This window comes from Podarcis pityusensis, assembly GCF_964106645.2.
Source record: "Podarcis pityusensis genome assembly, chromosome: 13".
Classification (NCBI taxonomy): Eukaryota; Metazoa; Chordata; class Lepidosauria; order Squamata; family Lacertidae; genus Podarcis; species Podarcis pityusensis.
Genome location: NC_138038.1, coordinates 31,745,788 through 31,763,262, shown reverse-complemented (window position 1 = coordinate 31,763,262; position 17,475 = coordinate 31,745,788). Strand labels below are relative to the sequence as shown.

Sequence of the window (17,475 nt, the reverse complement as noted above, 5' to 3'; positions counted from 1 at the left end):
AGAAAGATGCGCAATTCTGCTGTGGCAGCTCTGGAAGGTGGGCGCGTGGAGAGATTCCTGAATGGGCTGCCAGGGCTCAATCTGCGCAAAGTTGGGTGCCTGGGCGGACAGACAAGATGCCCCCTTTTGTGCCGGAGAAGAGAGAGCTGTGGTTGATGGGGGGAAATGTAGTATTTGTGCAGAGGGGTTATAGGGGTGTGTAAAGGAGAGGCTGAGTGTATGTATGGGCAGGACCACAGCCATCAAACGTGCAGAGTCCTTTGGGAAAGGCGTTTGTTATTCGTTAAAACAATTCCTTCTCTAACGCTGACAGGAGACTTTAAAATAAAACAGAGCATTTTTAAGGAGGAGGATTTGGTAATCATCTCAATATTTCTATTCTTAAAACACTTTGGCAGCTGGGCCCCGTACAGTGCAATTCTATATGCATGCCAACTCAGACAGAAGTCCATGCTCAGTAAGTTGAGTGGAACTTATTTCTAGGTAAGGTAAGTGTATACGGAACTGGGAGTCTTAATTCTGCTTTGTGAGCTCTTTTCACGACAACAGTTATGTAACACAGGTTCTATTCATTGTCCATGGGTTATAAACTAAGAGATAACAACTGAAGGATGGTTGTATCCATGTTAAGCAGGATATGTAGAATTAAACATCGTTATTACAACATTAAACTTTTTTTAATGTGCAAACTACACAAAAATAAAGCTTTAATAAAAAATTTTTACGAAAACAATTCCTTTTTTTCTTTCTCTCTTTTTTTAAAAAAACCCTAAAATTTACATATGCAGCTATAACCATTGCAGGTTTCCAAACATGCAATTTTGGTGTATCAACAGTGTTACAGGGGTTAAAACTGGTAGTGTTAGAAAGGCTTGAAATACTGAAACGTGTTTTGACAGGCTTGTACAAATAAACAGAGGCAGAGTTCCAAAAGCTACGTTAGCCATACGCAGTAGGATTTTTAAAAACTCCCCCCACCCTTTTGAATACCAGACCTCCCATTTCTTATCACAAACTACTTTTGAAATGCTTTAGTGGTATGGAAAGCTGTTATTTGAGGAAAAAAACACGAGTCCAAGGTCCCCCTTGGGCATGTGAAACTATGGAGACTCTCTTAATTCTTAAAAGTAAAAAAGAAAAAGAAAAAGTAAATTAATTGGGTGGGGAGAAAACTAGTTTAAGAGGGAGATCTCCTGCCACAAACTGTAAAAGGAGAAGTTTGAATGGACAACAAATATTCTTTATGAATTGCTCCACTTCTAAATTGAGAGGCTATGAAAAAAGAAACACAAAGAAAAGTTGAATGTCAGTAGAACAGATCTCCTCCATATTGCAATAGTGAGCATGTTTTGTTAAAGACCACCATGAAGGAGGAAGTGGTTTGAAGGCCTTTGAGGTGACACATTACCAGGAGTTTGCTCCAAACTAACAGAATTCTGACTATGTCATTTCTTAGCCAAAATATGATTGGTTGGCACCCATCCACATGGCTTTCCAGGTCATCCAATACAGATACTTTGAGCTTGCATTCCTATTTATGATAATAAGTTCTGAGCGTGAAGCTTATCTTTTCACTGCTCAGATTTCAATATTCAGACAGCTATTCTGTCAGCTGAAAAGTGTGTGTGTGGATAAGATGCTGTTCAATCACATTGCGTTTGTGTGTAGTTTTTACTAGTTCTGCATGTAGGTCCTGTGCAACTGACACAACAGGGATCCTTGTCCATCTTTCACTCTCTTTCACAATGGCATTAGGAGGAGCAAAGATTTCCCACTGTAAATGCAGGTTGGGGCTTCTTTGCCTTCTTCCACCCCACTCCCCCTCCATAAACTGACAAACATCCAAAGGGAAACAAACAAACATACAACCCATCTGAGCTGCTGAAGGCATTCTTTGCTTCGATTATGTTAAAGGTAACCACCTCGTCATCAGAAGGCAGTTCCTGCTTCTAAAGAGTTCCAGGACGAAAATAAAAATAAAAAAGATCTCCTAGGTTTAGAGTATTTCCTAAAAAAAAATCTCTACATTCAAGTCAGCTACAATTCCCGCCTTTGCCTTCAAGTCAGCTGAAGGGCTCTTCTCTCTCCTGCATGCTCTGCTCTGCACTGAACTGCAGCCCGAAACTTTCTGCGCATTCGCAACACCCGGCCTTCCTGTCGTGGCCCCCCTGGCCCGAATTCCACTTTGCGTTCTTCCCGCAAAGTGAACAGCGGCTCGCTTCCTCCCGCAGGTGGGTTCTCATGTGGTTCACCAGGTTGAATTTGTGCAGGAACCTTTTCCCGCATTCGGTGCACTGGTGGGGCTTGACCCCAGTGTGGACCCTCCGGTGCCTGGTGAGGGTGGATTTGCGAGAGAAGTTCTTCCCGCACTCGGGGCACGGGAAAAGCGCGTCTTGCTTACTCGCAGGCTGCTGGCCGTCGACGTTCTGGCAGGCAAACTGGGCTGGCTGCAAGGTGGGGAGCATCCGGCTTCTCTGCTTCTTTATGCTTTCCTGTATTAGAAAACCCCCCTCGTTTTTGGTCTGGATCTCTTCACCTGCTGGATGGAAAGAAAAATTCCCATTTTAAGCAATCTATCAGACTAGTAGAAACGCTTGATAATTTCGCTGCTGGAAAGAATGTGGTGTGTGTAAGAGAGGGGTGCCAAAAACTGAAGGGTTGCTGCTGGAAGGCATGCAATCTGATCCAAAACTTATTGCTTCGCCTCTCTTCCTAAATATGTGGGGACTAGTTAATAATCCCAGAGCTGAGAACCCAGAAAGAAAGGGAGAAAATACTCCAAGTGTGTGTGTGGGGGGGGGGGGGGGGAGAGAGAGAGAGAGAGAGAGAGAGAGAGAGAGAGAGAGAAACAATAAAGGAGAGCAACCCGTTAATACTCTCACCTGTACTAGAATGCTATCGCAAAATCCTTACCCAATGAAGTGGCATTTTCGTTCACCTCCTCCTTGGCATCTCTGCAAAGCATCGTCTGCCTGGTGTCCAAGGGCACTTGATCAGTTTCTGGGAAGCTCACAGCCTCCTCGAGTACAAAAGGCCCCAGCACCTGAAAAAACAGCAAGGACCCCATTCAAGCCAGAGAGGGGTATGTTCATAAAATCATACCACTGTAGAATTGGAGAAGTCAGTTAAAAAAAGATAAAGGCTACAGGTTCAGTCCCCGGAGCCATCACTTTAAAAGGAGCACAGATTGGAAGGCAAGCAAGGAAAGAGCTCTGTCTGGAAAACAGCATTCAGTTGGGGAAGAGAGAGAATGTGCATGTGTACTCGACTAGGTGAGCAGAGGTCTGATTCAGGGCTCATTCAAATGTGCACAATGAAGGGGGAGGCTTGGATTAACAGTGCAGGAGTTAAGGCATGGCTCCTGTTGCTTCCTCACCTGGACTGCTGTCTCATTGTTAACAACAGAGAAACGAATCAGTTTAGCGAAGGACTTCACATTTAACAAAATGAAGTTGCTACGTTGATGTTAGCCATTTTGTTTGCAAGCCACTATTAACCACAGTGTACAGAAAAGTTAAAACGAAACAAACCTCCCCCACCTCTTCCTGTGAATATAGCTTCCAAACGGGACATGATTTCCACATCTATCACACAAATCTCTCTGTATGTGCAACTTGTAGTGGTATAGCCCCTCTGTCTGTGAGGACTGCACCACCTCAGTTATGTACATTCTCTTATCTTGGTGTGTATTCTGGGACTGTGAGCATGCAGTACATACCAAGTGAAAAATTTAGACTCATGAATCAGCTTATAGTGTTTTGTTTTTGTTTTTTTTAAAAAAAACAACTATGCTTAAGCCTTGCGAGATTTGTCCAATACTGGATGAAATATTACAAGCTCAAAAGAAAAGGCAGAGTTTATAGCCTTCAGAGCATGGCACATCAGCACATACATAGCAACCACTGGCTCTTTGAACATACTCTTAGGGTTTTATATGCATTCTTGTATACAAATGACAAAGAAAAGCTTTTTAATAAATATAAAATTGATATTCCCCAGGGTTCTGTGCAAGCATTTCTATCTTGTGGTAGACCTCAGCAACATGATCTAAAACTTCCTCAGCTTCCTAAAACTTCCAGTTACTACTACAAAAAGTTCTCACCTGCTGATCCCACCTCTCGCCTTCCTGCTGCTTCAGCAGGAAATGCTCTGCCAGGGTCACGGCCTGAACGCAGGTCTTGGGGCGATATTCCTGAACCCAGTCCTGCATTTCCTCTGGCAGGATGGTCAGGAACTGCTCCAGGACCAACAGCTCCACAATCTGCTCCTTGGTGCGGCTTTCTGGCTCCAGCCAGCGGTGGCAGAGCCCCCGCAGGCGGGTGCAGACCTCGCGAGGGCCCTCGGCCTCCTGGTAGCGGAAGTGCCTGAAGTTCTGGCGCTGCCTCTCCAGACTGACGGCATCCTCTCGCAAGATGGCGGCCTTCACTTTCCCATAATCCCCGCTCTCTCTGGGATCCAAGTTATTGTAGGCCTGCAGCGCGGCTCCATTGAGGGCGGGCATGAGCCGCGTCACCCACTGTTCCTTCGGCCACTTGCAGGCCTCAGCTACGTCCTCAAAGGTAGCCAGGTAGGTCTCAACGTCTTCTGTCAATGTGAGTTCTGGCACTTGCAGGTTCCTCCACGCCGGTGACTGAACTGGCGTGAGATCTGGGGTTGGCAATTCCTGTTGCCCCTGAATCTCCCACCGCTGGGGTGTTTCCAGCCGTTCGCTCCTGGTCTGCTGAGGTGTTATCAGCCTTAGGCCACCTCCAGCTGTCCCAACCTGCACAATACGGTAGGTTTTTACTGAACCCTCTGATATCCCCAGTGCGTCAGAACCCATTGGGTCTGGCTCCTTCTCCATTTTCACCGATGGCTGCACTCTTTGCTCCAGTGGTGCCGGACACTGGAGATACTGAGCTACCATATTCCGCTTGGCTGCCATTTTCCTCCTCATTTTTGAATCGGTTTCTGAGTTTATGTGGCCTTTCACTAGGGTTTCCAACACCCAATTTGCCACTGGGAGAGCCTATCAGCTGTGGAAAGCTCCTATGGCTGTCTTGATACCAACCTGGAGGGGTGATAATCACACAAAAATGATAAGAATTAGAACCATTTAAATTGTAATTTCAGCAACATTATTAACAAGGCAGCAGGCTTCAATCAATCCATAGGTCAACAAGGGCTCTAAAAATCTACCAGTTTGCTAGTCTTGTGAAAGAGATTTCTTATGCCTGAAATATCATATTAGCTAGAATGAAGGCACAGAAAGTTCAGGCAAAACAAACAAGCAAAAACAATCTGATTCTGTCTTCTGAAAAGGGTGTGTAACAGTGGTATTTGAAAACAAGCAACACATTTCTTGTAAACCTCTTAGAGGCTTTACTACAGTCAAGCAGTATTCGTTTTGTAAAATAAACAAGCACACATTTTGGCTCCTTCTGAATAATAATAATCAAAAAGCTGGCCTGGTTACATTTAAAACTGTCTTCAGAGGCAGCCCTACATATAACGCACTGCAGCAATCTATCCTAGAGTTACCAGAGTGTAGACAACCTTAGTTAGGCTATCCTTGTCCAAATAGGGGTGCAGCTGGGCCACCAGCTGAAGCTGATGGAAGGCACACTGTGCCACTGAGGCCATCTGAGCCTCAAGCAACAGCAAGGGATCCAGAATATAGTTACCATATTTTTTTTCAATGAATCCGGGGACCTTTTTTTTTTTTTAGCCACAAGAAGTCAGTAGTGGGGATGGTGAGGCAAAAGATTCTGGGCCCAAGCACACATGCATATTGTATAAAGGTGCAAATCCCTTCTTTTGCACACTGTGAAACATAAATGCGCAGAGTTTTTTAAAAACCAGGCAACGGCCACCCGCCCACAACTCCCGAGCCTTCTCCAATCAGTCAAAACAAAGGGGGAAGGGGGCAGGAGATCTGTACCGTCGGACGTCCCTGGTTCCCCTTCAGCAGTGGCAGCAGCAGCGGCAGTCAGGAGCCTGAAGCCAGCCTGATAGAGCAGTTGGCTCTGGCTGGCTTCAGGAGCTGTTTGCCTCTGTGGCGCCCACCAGTTTGCCTCCTGGAAGTCCCCATATGATGTGTCTGTGCGCAACGCATCATACGGGGACTTCTGGCAAGGAAAAATGGCAGGCGCCATGACAGCAAGCAGCTCCTGAAGCCTGCCAGAGCCAACTGCACTATCAGGTTGGCTCTGGGCTGCTGCTGCCACATTTCCCGGGGACAGATTGGCAAATCTGGGGACTGTCCCCAGGAACCGGGGACATCTGGTAACCCTAATCCAGAAGTACCCCCAAGCTGCGTACCCGCTCCTTCATGGGGAGCATAACCCCATCAAGAGAAGGCAAACCTATTACTTTTTTTACACCAGAGAAATCTGGGAACACGTAGTCTTTCCCCTTGCCCACACACATTTGTTCACCTCAGTACCTGCAAATGTATTAACTGATAACTGATACACTTGTTAGACCAACATATACTGTATATATATATATATATATATATATATATATGGCAATCCTACTATGCCCTGTTCAAAAACCGCTGCAATAAAATCAAACAAGAGAAGTAAAGCAGGATGAAGTCAGGAAAGGACAGAAAAATTAAACACAGGGTGTTTTTTGAGGGGGGAGTGGGTAGATCTTACTGGTCTGATTTCTCATGTACAGTGGTGTTTCTTGCCAACCAAGAAGTCCAGCGAACATCAGCTTTCACCCTTCCAAGTCCACCCAAGTGTTCTCTACAGCTGCCTCAGATAGTCAATGCCTTACCCCCACTTCTTGCCTTTGCAATTCCCATTGCTTTCTGGAATGGATGGCACCGCTCCTCTTCACCCTCCCCCTACCCACCCACCCTGAGCATGCTCAGATCAAATGGGCTGTGCAACTGACTAGGCCTCATTGCACCCATGTGGTCACAGACCACTTTGTATTTCCCACAAACAGTAGAGCACTGTTAAGAATGTATGCAATTGGCCGAGCATTGCAGACAAAAGGCCAGCCCAGGAGAGAGCATTGGCTTCACAAAAGAAGGCCATCAACTTAGCCGGACTGCCAGGCTCCTTTCTTTTCCAGGATTCTGCCCCCACCCATGCACAATAATCACCTTCACAAATACATGCGCATTGTTATCTGCCCACAGTGCTTAGTTTCTATGGCCACATGCATACCAGAGTTTATACTTTTTTAAAAGTTGTTTAAGCCTCTAGGCAGGCCTAAAGTGTTTTGGGTTTTTTTAGCCATCTATGTGCAGGGATTAGCACATTCTTAAGAACATTATCACTTAACTACAGAAAAAGATAAATTCTGTGCCTTTTAACAACCACATTAGAAGCACTTTCCTGCTATTGGGAGAGGCTGAGATAGTAAAAGCTTTACCATTTGACTCCTGTTGGTCATGCAGCTGTGAAATACCTGAAACATTCCCTTTTAAAAAGAGGGAGTATTGTTACCACATACACAACAACGCATCCTTCTCCTTCACATAATTAAACCTGAGTATTAATACCAGACTCTGGTTCCACAGGTTTAACACAGATTTTAAAAAAACACAATTCCCCCCCTTGCACATAAGCACCTAATCAAAGGGTGAGGGAAATGGCAGGCTTTAACCACCCATTTTGGGATTTACAGGGGAGAGCTGCTCATTCCAAATACACCTGGGAAGGAGATGGGACTCACCACATGCAGCAGAATGAGGTGGGGGAATCGTTGGTCATTAGAAAGGGCAGTATCATTTGTGATTGTGGGAATGGGCAACATTTGCACCTCAAATAGTAAGAAATTTAAAAGGTCAAAACAACAACAACCCACAGACACCAGGGAAGTTGACGCAGTAGGAAATGGTCCGAGATCGGCTCCTTAAATTCCTAAGTTTTTTTTTTGTTTTATCTGCAGGAAGCTTGGCAGTGGGAGAGCCAACAAAAATGTCCCCACCTTTGGTCTGAAGTGGTGTAACCCACCCCACCATCTCTAGATTCTACCACCAGCTCATCCTGCCACTTGAGGAAACCCAGGTCCTAGTGACAGCCTAATTGAGTTCAGCAAAACACCTGAGAAGCTGCACACTGGATTGGCTTGTGAGAGCTCCTCAATGATGGATGCTGCATAAAGTGCTGGAGCTTCCAAGATTCCAAGAAACCTTTCCCTCCACTCGTTGAAGTCAGCTGTGCCTTTTTCCCTCTGGGCTCCAGTGCTCTTAACAACTACATGTCAGGAAGCAATTGAACAGGTGCAGCAATTCAGAGCCAGGGGAAGAGGTTGATAGGGAAAAGTTTATTCTGCCAAGTTTCTGCCCCTTATGCAGCTGTTGAAAGACAAAGAATGCCTGCCAGATGGTGGCTGCTCTAATGCTCAGGAAAAGGCACTTTGCACATGTTCAGAGGCACCCTCTATAATTTTTTTCAGTAATAACAAGTACTAAATTACCTCAGCATAGCATAAGTATGATTTCCAGGTTCCAAATTTAAAGCCTGGTTTAAGCTCTGAATGTGACTATGACTGGTGGGTTAATCAGATGCATCAAGAGGGAGGCTTTATTTACAAATAGGTAACATTTTAAACTTTCTGATGGTAAGAGCTGTTCAGCTGTGGAACAGACTCCATTTGAAGGTGGTGGACTCCTGTTTTGGAGGTTTAGAAGCAGAGGTTGGATGGTCATCTGTCATGGATCCTTTAGTTGAGATTCCTGCATTGCAGGGGGTTGGACTAGATGACCCTCGGGGTCCCTTTCAACTCTACAATTCTACATTTCTATAACTGTTTGAAATATATTCCCTCTGGAAAAAAGGAACAATATTTGAGTTACATTGCATTATGGCTGAATGAGTTTTAATTGATTGTTTGATTTGCATATGAATAAAACAGTAGTTTTGGAGGGGGAAAGTATTCTTCCTTTGTTTGCATGTGACATTTTAGAAGAGGGATTAACTTCTGTGTGGGTGTGAAGGGGGAAAGCCCACAATTTAATATCTTTGCAGCTGATTAAACTGCAGTTAGTTAATCAATTACAGATTGCAGCTTTAGCTAATATCACAAAAAGAAACACGAAATTCTAAAACACTTTGCACGCAGTTTATAACAAGGCAGGGTGCAAAATCTCCAACCCCCTTTCTCCTTACCTCATTTCCTTACATCTACCTGCCCCCCCCCAGTAAACAGCATGACTTGCTTTACAATGCTCAGTCCAGATTTCAAAACGGAAGATACAGTAAATGATTGCCATGCTGTGAATCAATAAATAATTCTCCACACTTTAGGTGAGCTCTGCACATGTATTAATTGTAGAAAAGGACATTTTGGCAGGTGCAATTCTTCCAACCCCTTCAGTACTATTGCACTGGAACACCTTGTCCCTGCAGAAACTTCCAGTCCAAAGCTCACAAGCAATCCTATGCACGTTGACTCAGCAGGAAGCCCCACCGTGTTCAGTGGACCTTACTCCCTAGTAAGAATAGGATTGCAGCCTCAGTTTATCAAAATGCTAAACCAAAGAAAAAGTGCATGGTGTTCACTCTACAGAACACATAGATGTAGCTACCTAGTCTTCACACCTTTAGGCTACAGCCTAAACATATCTGCCTGGGAGCAAGTCTCAATGAACCCGAATCTGATTTACTTCCGAGCAAGCGGGCGCAGGATCAGGCTGCACAGACCTAGGCGACCGGTTTAGTAGGGCTTGGTCCCAAAGAAGCGTGCATAGGATTGCGGGCATATTTATTTAATGACTTGACTGAAGCCGCTTTCTTGCCAGCGTTACTGGTGAGCGCCCTTAACTCCTCCCATTGCTCCCGCAGGGTCATAAAACAGGCTATTAAGAAGCATTTCTAAACCCTCCCTTGACAGCCGAAATAAATTAACGTTCCTTCCCGCAAGATCTCATTCTAACCAGATTTTAAGTGGTCTGGACTAGACTCTCTCTGTCTCCCCACCCCGCTATCCTATCTAGTCAAAGAGAAGCAAGGGAGCACTTTTTAAAAGCGGCAGGTAGTAACGCCGGTAAATAAGGGACAGATGGTTTCCACCTCCCCACCCCCCACCTCGCTCCCGGGAGAAGTCATTTCTCCATCCAGTAAGTTTCCAGGTTATGCAGAACTCTTCGCCCGGCAGCTGATGCGCTGCTCACTTCTACGGTCTACGACTGCACAAAGCAAACCCGGGTAGAGGAGCAGGTGCAACCAGGTACCCAGAACATTGCAGCAGCTCAGGACGAGGCAACTATACCTTTGGTGAGCCCTGGCTGAAATTAAGTTCTGCCCGGCAGCATGCACTAAACACAAATCACGGCAGGGTGGCTAAAGGGTGCAACGCTCATCTGTGTCTAGTGGTTCTGAAAATGCAACTTTCGCCAGGGCGGCTGCTGCTGCGGGCTGTTCTGCTTGAGCTTCTGCCGGCGGTTAATTTCCAAATAATAAAAAAAGAGGTACCGGGGCTCAGAGCTGCCCGGAAACCACATCCCTCTGACCTGGGAAGTCCTTCCCCCTGGTGATCCCAGATGTGTGGGAAATTGGCCGTGGTTATGCAGTGGCGTTGGCAAAGCACGTTGTCTGTGTTCAGAGGCACTTTCCTCTCGCTCGCTCTTTCATTTGTTCCCGGCGATGAGCTTCCCGGCGTTGGAAAAAAAGGCACTCGGCGCTCAGATCCGTTTCAAACGAAGCCTTAAATTTTTGCTAAGTAAGACGAGAAAGGGTTAACGGGCGGAGCTCTCTGGGTCCTAGAGCCGCCTTGGTTGTTTTGGAAGTAGGGGCTTCCTTTTCCCGCTGCACAGCTGGGGAATGCAAGAGCTTTTCAGGGTGAGTTGGGGTGGCTGTAACGGGGACACAATCGGTGTGTGTGTGTGTGTTGATGGATAAAGAAAGCCAAACAGAACAGATAAGCTACAACTGGGTTTTTTGTTTTGTTTTTTTACCAGTATGGAACAAACTGCGCTCCGGTTTTGCGCATATCGACTTGGAAGTTCCTCTAAGCTCCTTGGGTCTTATTCCCAGTAAATGTGAATAGGATCGCAGCCTCAAAGCAGTTGCTCAAAAAAACAACCCTCCTTGTTTGGGCTTGCTTTGTAAGTTTGCTGCCTAACAAGTGAATGTCCTGCTTCCGTGCACCAATAGTTTTATACAGTGCAAGTCGAGTTCAGAAAGTCTGCAAATTCTATCGTTTGGGAGCTAACTTTTAAGTGGAATTGTTTTCCCACACGCCTTTTTTTTAAAAGGAGCAGCGTCAGGTAGAATTGCCAACTTTTCAAGTGGACTCTATGCAGCTCTGCCTTTCATAGCGACTTCCTGTGCAGACATTAGCAGTAGATAAAGTTTCATCTCCTTGATGTGTTTTGGGGGCGGGCAGGCCGGGATCACCTGTTGGATTGTTAAAGGCCACAAAAACCGCCAAAGCCCATTAGTTGGTTTGCTGGTGCCAGGACTCTGGTCTGACTAGGGAACCTGGAAGTCTTAGAATATGTAATGATCAGAACTGTGGTTGTTCAGTGGGTGCAAGAAAGATCCTCTTTGCATGTTCAAAGATAAAACATTTTATGGACCAATTGGGAGGCTGACCCCCCCCCCTGTTTGTTCTTCCACTATCATAATGTCCTGCTGTCACCTGCCATCCCAGTTTTGCGCCGTGAATTGCAATCAGAGACTCTGTAAAAATAATAATAATGATATATTCTACCCTGTTTCCCAAGTAGTTCAGGGCATCATCAACATTAATTTCATTTAACACTTCCTTTTTGCAATGAAGTCTCAAAGCTACTTTAAAACAGTAAAATACGGGATATAAAAACAATTTAAAACCAGAGAAGGTTTAATCACTAGTAACAATATACATGAAATGCTCATCCAATAATAAATGAATAAGAGTCAAGTCCTACCCACCCCACTAAAAGATGAGCACCACCACATGAGTCAGAATGAATTAACCAGAGGCCTGGGTGACAGAAAAGTCTTGGGCTGGTGACTGAACACTGACAAAGATGGGGCCAAGTCTGTCTCTCTGAGAATACATGTTTCCCATCCTTTACTACTACAAGAACCCTGTCACTCCCCCACCCCCAGTCAAGCTTCCACAGCTCTTGCCTTTCCTTGTAGGGCAGGTGTTCCAGCCACCCCCCACTTTGGTTCTCCTTTTCTCCCCCCTTTGGTTCTCCTTTTCTCCCCCCTGTAAGTTTTTACAATATCCTTCTTGAGATGAGGCAACCAGCACTGTACATAGTGTTCCACGTGTGGCCTCATCAAAGATTGGTATGATATTGGCAATGTTCTTTGCCGTTCCTTTCCTATTAATTCCTAGTGTGGAATCCACCATCCTCATGGCTGCTGTACATTACACTGCCATTTCCATGGAGTTGTTTGTCACAACAGTCCCAAGATTTCTTTCCTGATCAGTCGCTGCCAGTTCAATATATGCGAAACTAAGATTGTGTGTGTGGGGGGGGAGGTGGCTTTTCTGTTTGCTTTTTGCCCCAGTGTGATCACACAGCACTTACACTGAACATCATTTGCCATTTATCTGGCTTTATTGTCCATTCACCCAGCTTGGAGAGATCTGTGTTTGGAGCTTTTCATGTTTGCCTTGCATTTTCACCACCTTAAATAACTTTGTTAGCAAACCTGGTGACCTCACTGCTCACTTCCAGCTCCTGTTCAATTCCTAAGAAGTTTTGCAAAACTGAAATAAATAAAATCTAATAAAATTTCCTTTTATTTACATACACACGATATTGCCAGCACTATTCGCCATTCAATGCAAGTTGTGCCGGTACCATACACAAGTTTCTTTTTTGACTCGTTGAGGCACAGGAATATGCATTACAAGCACAGTCCAGCTCTTACCAATGTTTACTGCACCGTTACTATACTTCAAAATCACCTGCCAAAAAAGCTGTAAATACACCCTGCCCAGCACCTGCCCATTAAGTGTTATTGTGGTTAATTCTGCAGGCAGTGTCTGTTTCCTTATTACTAAACAGCTGTCAAGCATTACCATTTCCTAAATATTTATATGCATGCCGGTGAGTGTAGAGAGACTGGCACAGAACAAAGGGCCCAGAGCTAGTTGCAGAGTGTAATTTGATACAGGTGCACTCGCCAAAACAGCATACCTGAGGCTGATTAAAAAGTCCTAGCTGAGTTTGGCACTGCCTCCCAGTAGTTCTAGGGACGTAGTTATTCCTTTTTAAAACTCCTCAATTGTTTCTTTGTTTTATTTATTTATCATGTGTATATTGCACTGTTCCTCCAGGATTATTCCATTTTTATCCTCAGAACAGCCATGAGATAAAATAGAGCGTTGGCCATTGATGTATATGTTGCATTTTTAGCCCATATTTTGGGTGGCATGCATGGGACTTCCCTGCCGCTCCTCATCTGCACAGCAACCCTGTAGGATCCTGATTGACCCAAGGTCATGCAAAGACCTTCATGGCAGGGTGAAGCTTTGAACTGAGGTCTCCATGTCCCAAATGCAGCACTGTTCCTACAGCATACTGGCTTTCAATAGCTACTTGCTCAAGACCAGTCAACAAGTACAGATTTGAACCTAGGTTTCCCTGCTCCCAAAGTTCCAACATCTGATCTACCACAAGTTTCTCTTGCTGTTTCTTCTGCTGTTTGCATGCCTCCTGTTTGGATTTATATCTTTTAAAAAATTTATTGCTCTAAAGCCGAATATGCCTAGAGGCAGCTGGTTGCCATTACTGTATTAAATGTGTTCAACTTTATCTTTGCAAGAGTCCATCTTTAAAGGGTAGGGATGGAGGAAACTTCTTTCTGTGAGATGTGGAAGTAGATGGGGTTACACAGCTGTGTGATGGGGGACAAACAAGAAAAGCAGATACAGTGGTACTTCGAGTTACAAACGCTTCAGGTTACAAACTCCACTAACCTGGAAGAGTTACCTTGAGTTGAGAACTTTGCCCCAGGATGAGAACGAAAATCGTGTGCCGGCAGCGCAGTGGCAGCAAGAGGCCCCATTAGCGAAAGCACACCTCTAGTTAAGAACAGTTTCAGGTTAAGAACAGAGCTCCAGAATGAATTAAGTTCATAACTAGAGGTACCACTGTAGTTGGAACTGAGGAATAGGTGAATATGCGCAATAGATTAGAAACAAAAGAATGCCCAGAGTAGAATGGGAGTAATGAAAAGGATGAGGAACATCTGCAGGACAGCGGAGTGAGTGAGCATAATAAAGAACATTACAAAGTTAGGACTTCTTTAATTTGGCAGTCATCTGTGTTAGTTTCCCAGAAAAGGAGTAAATAATCCAGGCAGGACAAAGTGTGCAAGCTACCCAGGTGCAGCAATCTGTGTGCAAAAAGGTGGTGCAAATACTTTTTTTGAACTTTATCCTCGTACATTGGTGCAGCATCCCTTGCTAAAAAAAACAAAGCTCTAAGTGTGTGCCTTGGGGCTACGCTGCCTTCACAAAACTGGCTGCTTCCAATTGCTTCTCCCCGTGGTTTGTGAATGTGCTCTTTCACACACAGCTGCTCCTATTGGCTCAGCAAGCTGCTTATGCCGGTTTGTGTAGCTTGCAGCTACTGCGAGCCTTTAAACCTGCGCAGGCTCTTTAACTTCTTCGGTGGGTGGGGGCTGAGATGCCTTCCCACAAGCCCTTGGGGCTGAACATGAGATCGCCATAGACTTGGAAGGGTAGACTGACGCGCAGGGTCCGTTTCCTGGTTTAGATGCTCGGGGGAAATCTACAGACCTTTCGGATGTTTGCTTTGATTGGGCAGAAACGTCCATCCCTCCCCACCAAACGATAGCAGCATAGACAGGAACTCGTTCCTTTTCTGAACTCGCATCTCTTTGTATTTAAATTGTTTGTTTAGCTTTTGAACATTGAATAGGACCGCATGCCTGCATTTAATTTAAAGGAGCGCAAGGTTTCTGTAGGCAATATAAGTGCTGGATTTGGGCTGGGAATCTGATGTTTGTTTCCTGGCTACAAATCAAAACCAACTTCAGCCTCACGTTTGGCTTGCAGTATTAATAGTGGGCTATGTTACTTCTTGGTAACAGCCTACGATCTTGCATGAAGTAAGAACTAAGTTAGAAAGGCACAGTCTTGTGTCTTTACTGTTATCTTTTGTTTCTGGGTGGGCATGCTGTATGCAATCATGACTATACTAAAATCTTGGATTTCTTCATCACTCCTCCTAATATCAAACTCAGGTAGTGTGTCCTAACAGGGTTGGAGCTAAAATGATGCCACCAAGAAGCAAAAGAGAAGTACTGATATGCTTTAGGGAACCCCAAGGTATGGAAAACTATTATTATTATTATTTAGCTCCCCCCCCCCCCGAGAAACAAATACAAACAGCCCAATGAAGACTTGGTAGTAACCACAGAACGTTGAATGTCTGTTGGAAAAGAAAAACATAGCTTCTCCCCTGGGACAGTAAAAGAAAAAGATTTAACTAAAGGAACCAGGAAGTTTCAAATCTCTGTGATGGTAAAGGTAAAGGGACCCCTGACTGTTAAGTCCAGTTGTGGATGACTTTGAGGTTGCGCGCTCATCTCACTCTATAGGCCAAGGGAGCCGGCGTTTTGTCCGCAGACAGCTTCTGGGTCATGTGGGCAGCATGACTAAGACACTTCTGGACTGGAGCAGTGCATGGAAACGCCGTTTACCTTCCCACCAGAGCGGTACCTATTTATCTACTTGGACTTCATGCTTTCGAACTGCTAGGTTGGCAGGAGCAGGGACCGAGCAACGGGAGCTCACCCCGTCACGGGGATTCGAACCGCCGACCTTCTGATTGGCAAGCCGTAGGCTCTGTGGTTTAGACCACAGCGCCACCCGCGTTACTAATTATTATTATTATTAGTATTGTTATTAATAATAATTTTATTATCTCCTGAGCAGAGGTGACATGATTGCTAAACCACCTATGAGGGCATAGGGACCTTGCTCTTTTTAAAAAGTGAATGAATAAGTTATAAATTGAAGGATGAGATGGGGCCATTGCCGTGTTGCTGCAATTTCACATTTGAAATTGTGGCGAGGGGATGCATGCAGGTTAAGGATTAGACACAGTCTCTTTTGTTGGGCTTTGATCCAAATTCCACTCCCCGCTTTAAAATAATAATAATTCTGGACTGTTACATGTGTTTTCATATAGACAATACTTGCCTCCTGAGAAGTACAGATTTGTTAAAAAATAAAAATCAATTCTGCAACAAGCTGTATGTGTTTAGCTCCCTCTGGTGTTTAAGTTTTAAAATGACAGGCTGTCAAGTATTTGCTAAATGGGAAAGAAGTCAGATGGAAAATACTGTGTTACATCAGAGACGTTTTCCAAAGTAAAGGTGCAAAAAACTCTCATGGTCTCATTAGCAGTGTATTATTATTTTTTTTAAAAAAAAATCTCTTGCAGCCACAGCTGGTCTTGCTCACGTAGCTCCATTGTTGCTCAGCCACTTAGCATCACTTCTTTTATCTTTGGCCCAGACTCCTTCTGTGAAATGTCACAACAAGCATGCACAGAGTGCCTTTTCATCGTGGCCAAAATTTGATCTCACAATTTCAGTGCTGCTGTTTAGGTAATTTTAGACCCTGGACTCCCAAACCCTGGACTCACTATGGAGAAGGCCTGCTTTTGGGATGCTGCTGGATGATTTCAGCAAATTCTTATAATCTTGGTGATCTTTCTGGTCGTGTGTGTGTGTGTGTGTGGGGGTACTTTAGGTAACTGTCACACTTTTAATATCACTGCACCACCAATCAGAAGTTAGGTAGGCTAACATACTCGAAGACCAAGGAATACAAGAAGAACATCATCATCATTTCATTGTTTATACTCCACCTATCTGGTTGGGTTGCCTCAGCCATTCTGGGTGGCTTCCAACACATATTAAAAACACAATAAAACATTAAACATGGACTGAGAATATGGACTGAGGAATCTACACACATATAGTTTTGTGTGTAGACTTTTCTACATTTGAAAATCCTGATCTTGAAGGACTCTGTAACCCATCAAGGAACCTATGCATGTTCAGAAATTCACTTCGTTTGTGCTCCTCCTTCAAACCATCACAGAACACAGGAGTCAGATGGGGCCAGAGACATTATTGAAAGGAGTGTTCTTTCCCATTTAAGAAGGTGTTGATTTTTTTGTACATTACTGTCAATGAATTTTTATAAACCACATACAGTGGTACCTCAGGTTACATATGCTTCAGGTTACATATGCTTCAGGTTACAGACTCCCCTAACCCAGAAATAGTGCTTCAGGTTAAGAACTTTGCTTCAGGATGAGAACAGAAATCATGCTCCAGTGGCGTGGCAGCAGCAGGAGGCCCCATTAGCTAAAGTGGTGCTTCAGGTTAAGAACAGTTTCAGGTTAAGAATGGACCTCCGGAACAAATTAAGTACTTAACCTGAGGTACTACTGTAATTAGTTTGTAATTTGGAGCTGCCCAAATACACCTAGGTAGTGTCTTATTGAAGCTCAAGACTATTTGAGTGTGTAGTTTAGTATTG

General features: G+C 44.6%; 1 protein-coding gene and 1 long non-coding RNA gene across 5 annotated transcripts; one reads left to right on the top strand and one right to left on the bottom strand.

The window, feature by feature from the left end:
* Positions 1-30: 30 nt before the first annotated feature.
* On the bottom strand, positions 31-10,636 carry LOC308461131 (uncharacterized protein). Of its 4 annotated transcripts, none has more exons than XM_080977774.1 (4): positions 10,457-10,636; positions 4,103-5,050; positions 2,914-3,043; positions 31-2,539 (listed from the first exon to the last, which is right to left on the bottom strand). In XM_080977774.1, the coding sequence occupies exons 2-4, from the start codon at positions 4,934-4,936 to the stop codon at positions 2,064-2,066; spliced, it is 1,440 nt and encodes a 479-aa protein (XP_080833900.1). In that variant the 5' UTR covers positions 4,937-5,050; positions 10,457-10,636; the 3' UTR covers positions 31-2,063. The 4 variants fall into 4 exon arrangements, with proteins under 4 accessions (XP_080833900.1, XP_080833899.1, XP_080833902.1 ...); XM_080977773.1 differs by lacking the exon at positions 10,457-10,636 and adding an exon at positions 10,216-10,432; XM_080977776.1 differs by lacking the exon at positions 10,457-10,636 and adding an exon at positions 10,216-10,432 and having other exon boundaries at positions 31-2,536.
* An 82-nt stretch (positions 10,637-10,718) lies between these two features.
* On the top strand, positions 10,719-14,048 carry LOC308461148. Its single transcript, XR_013978818.1, has 2 exons — positions 10,719-10,784; positions 13,251-14,048. It is a non-coding gene; the product is annotated as an uncharacterized lncRNA (long non-coding RNA).
* Positions 14,049-17,475: the final 3,427 nt, after the last annotated feature.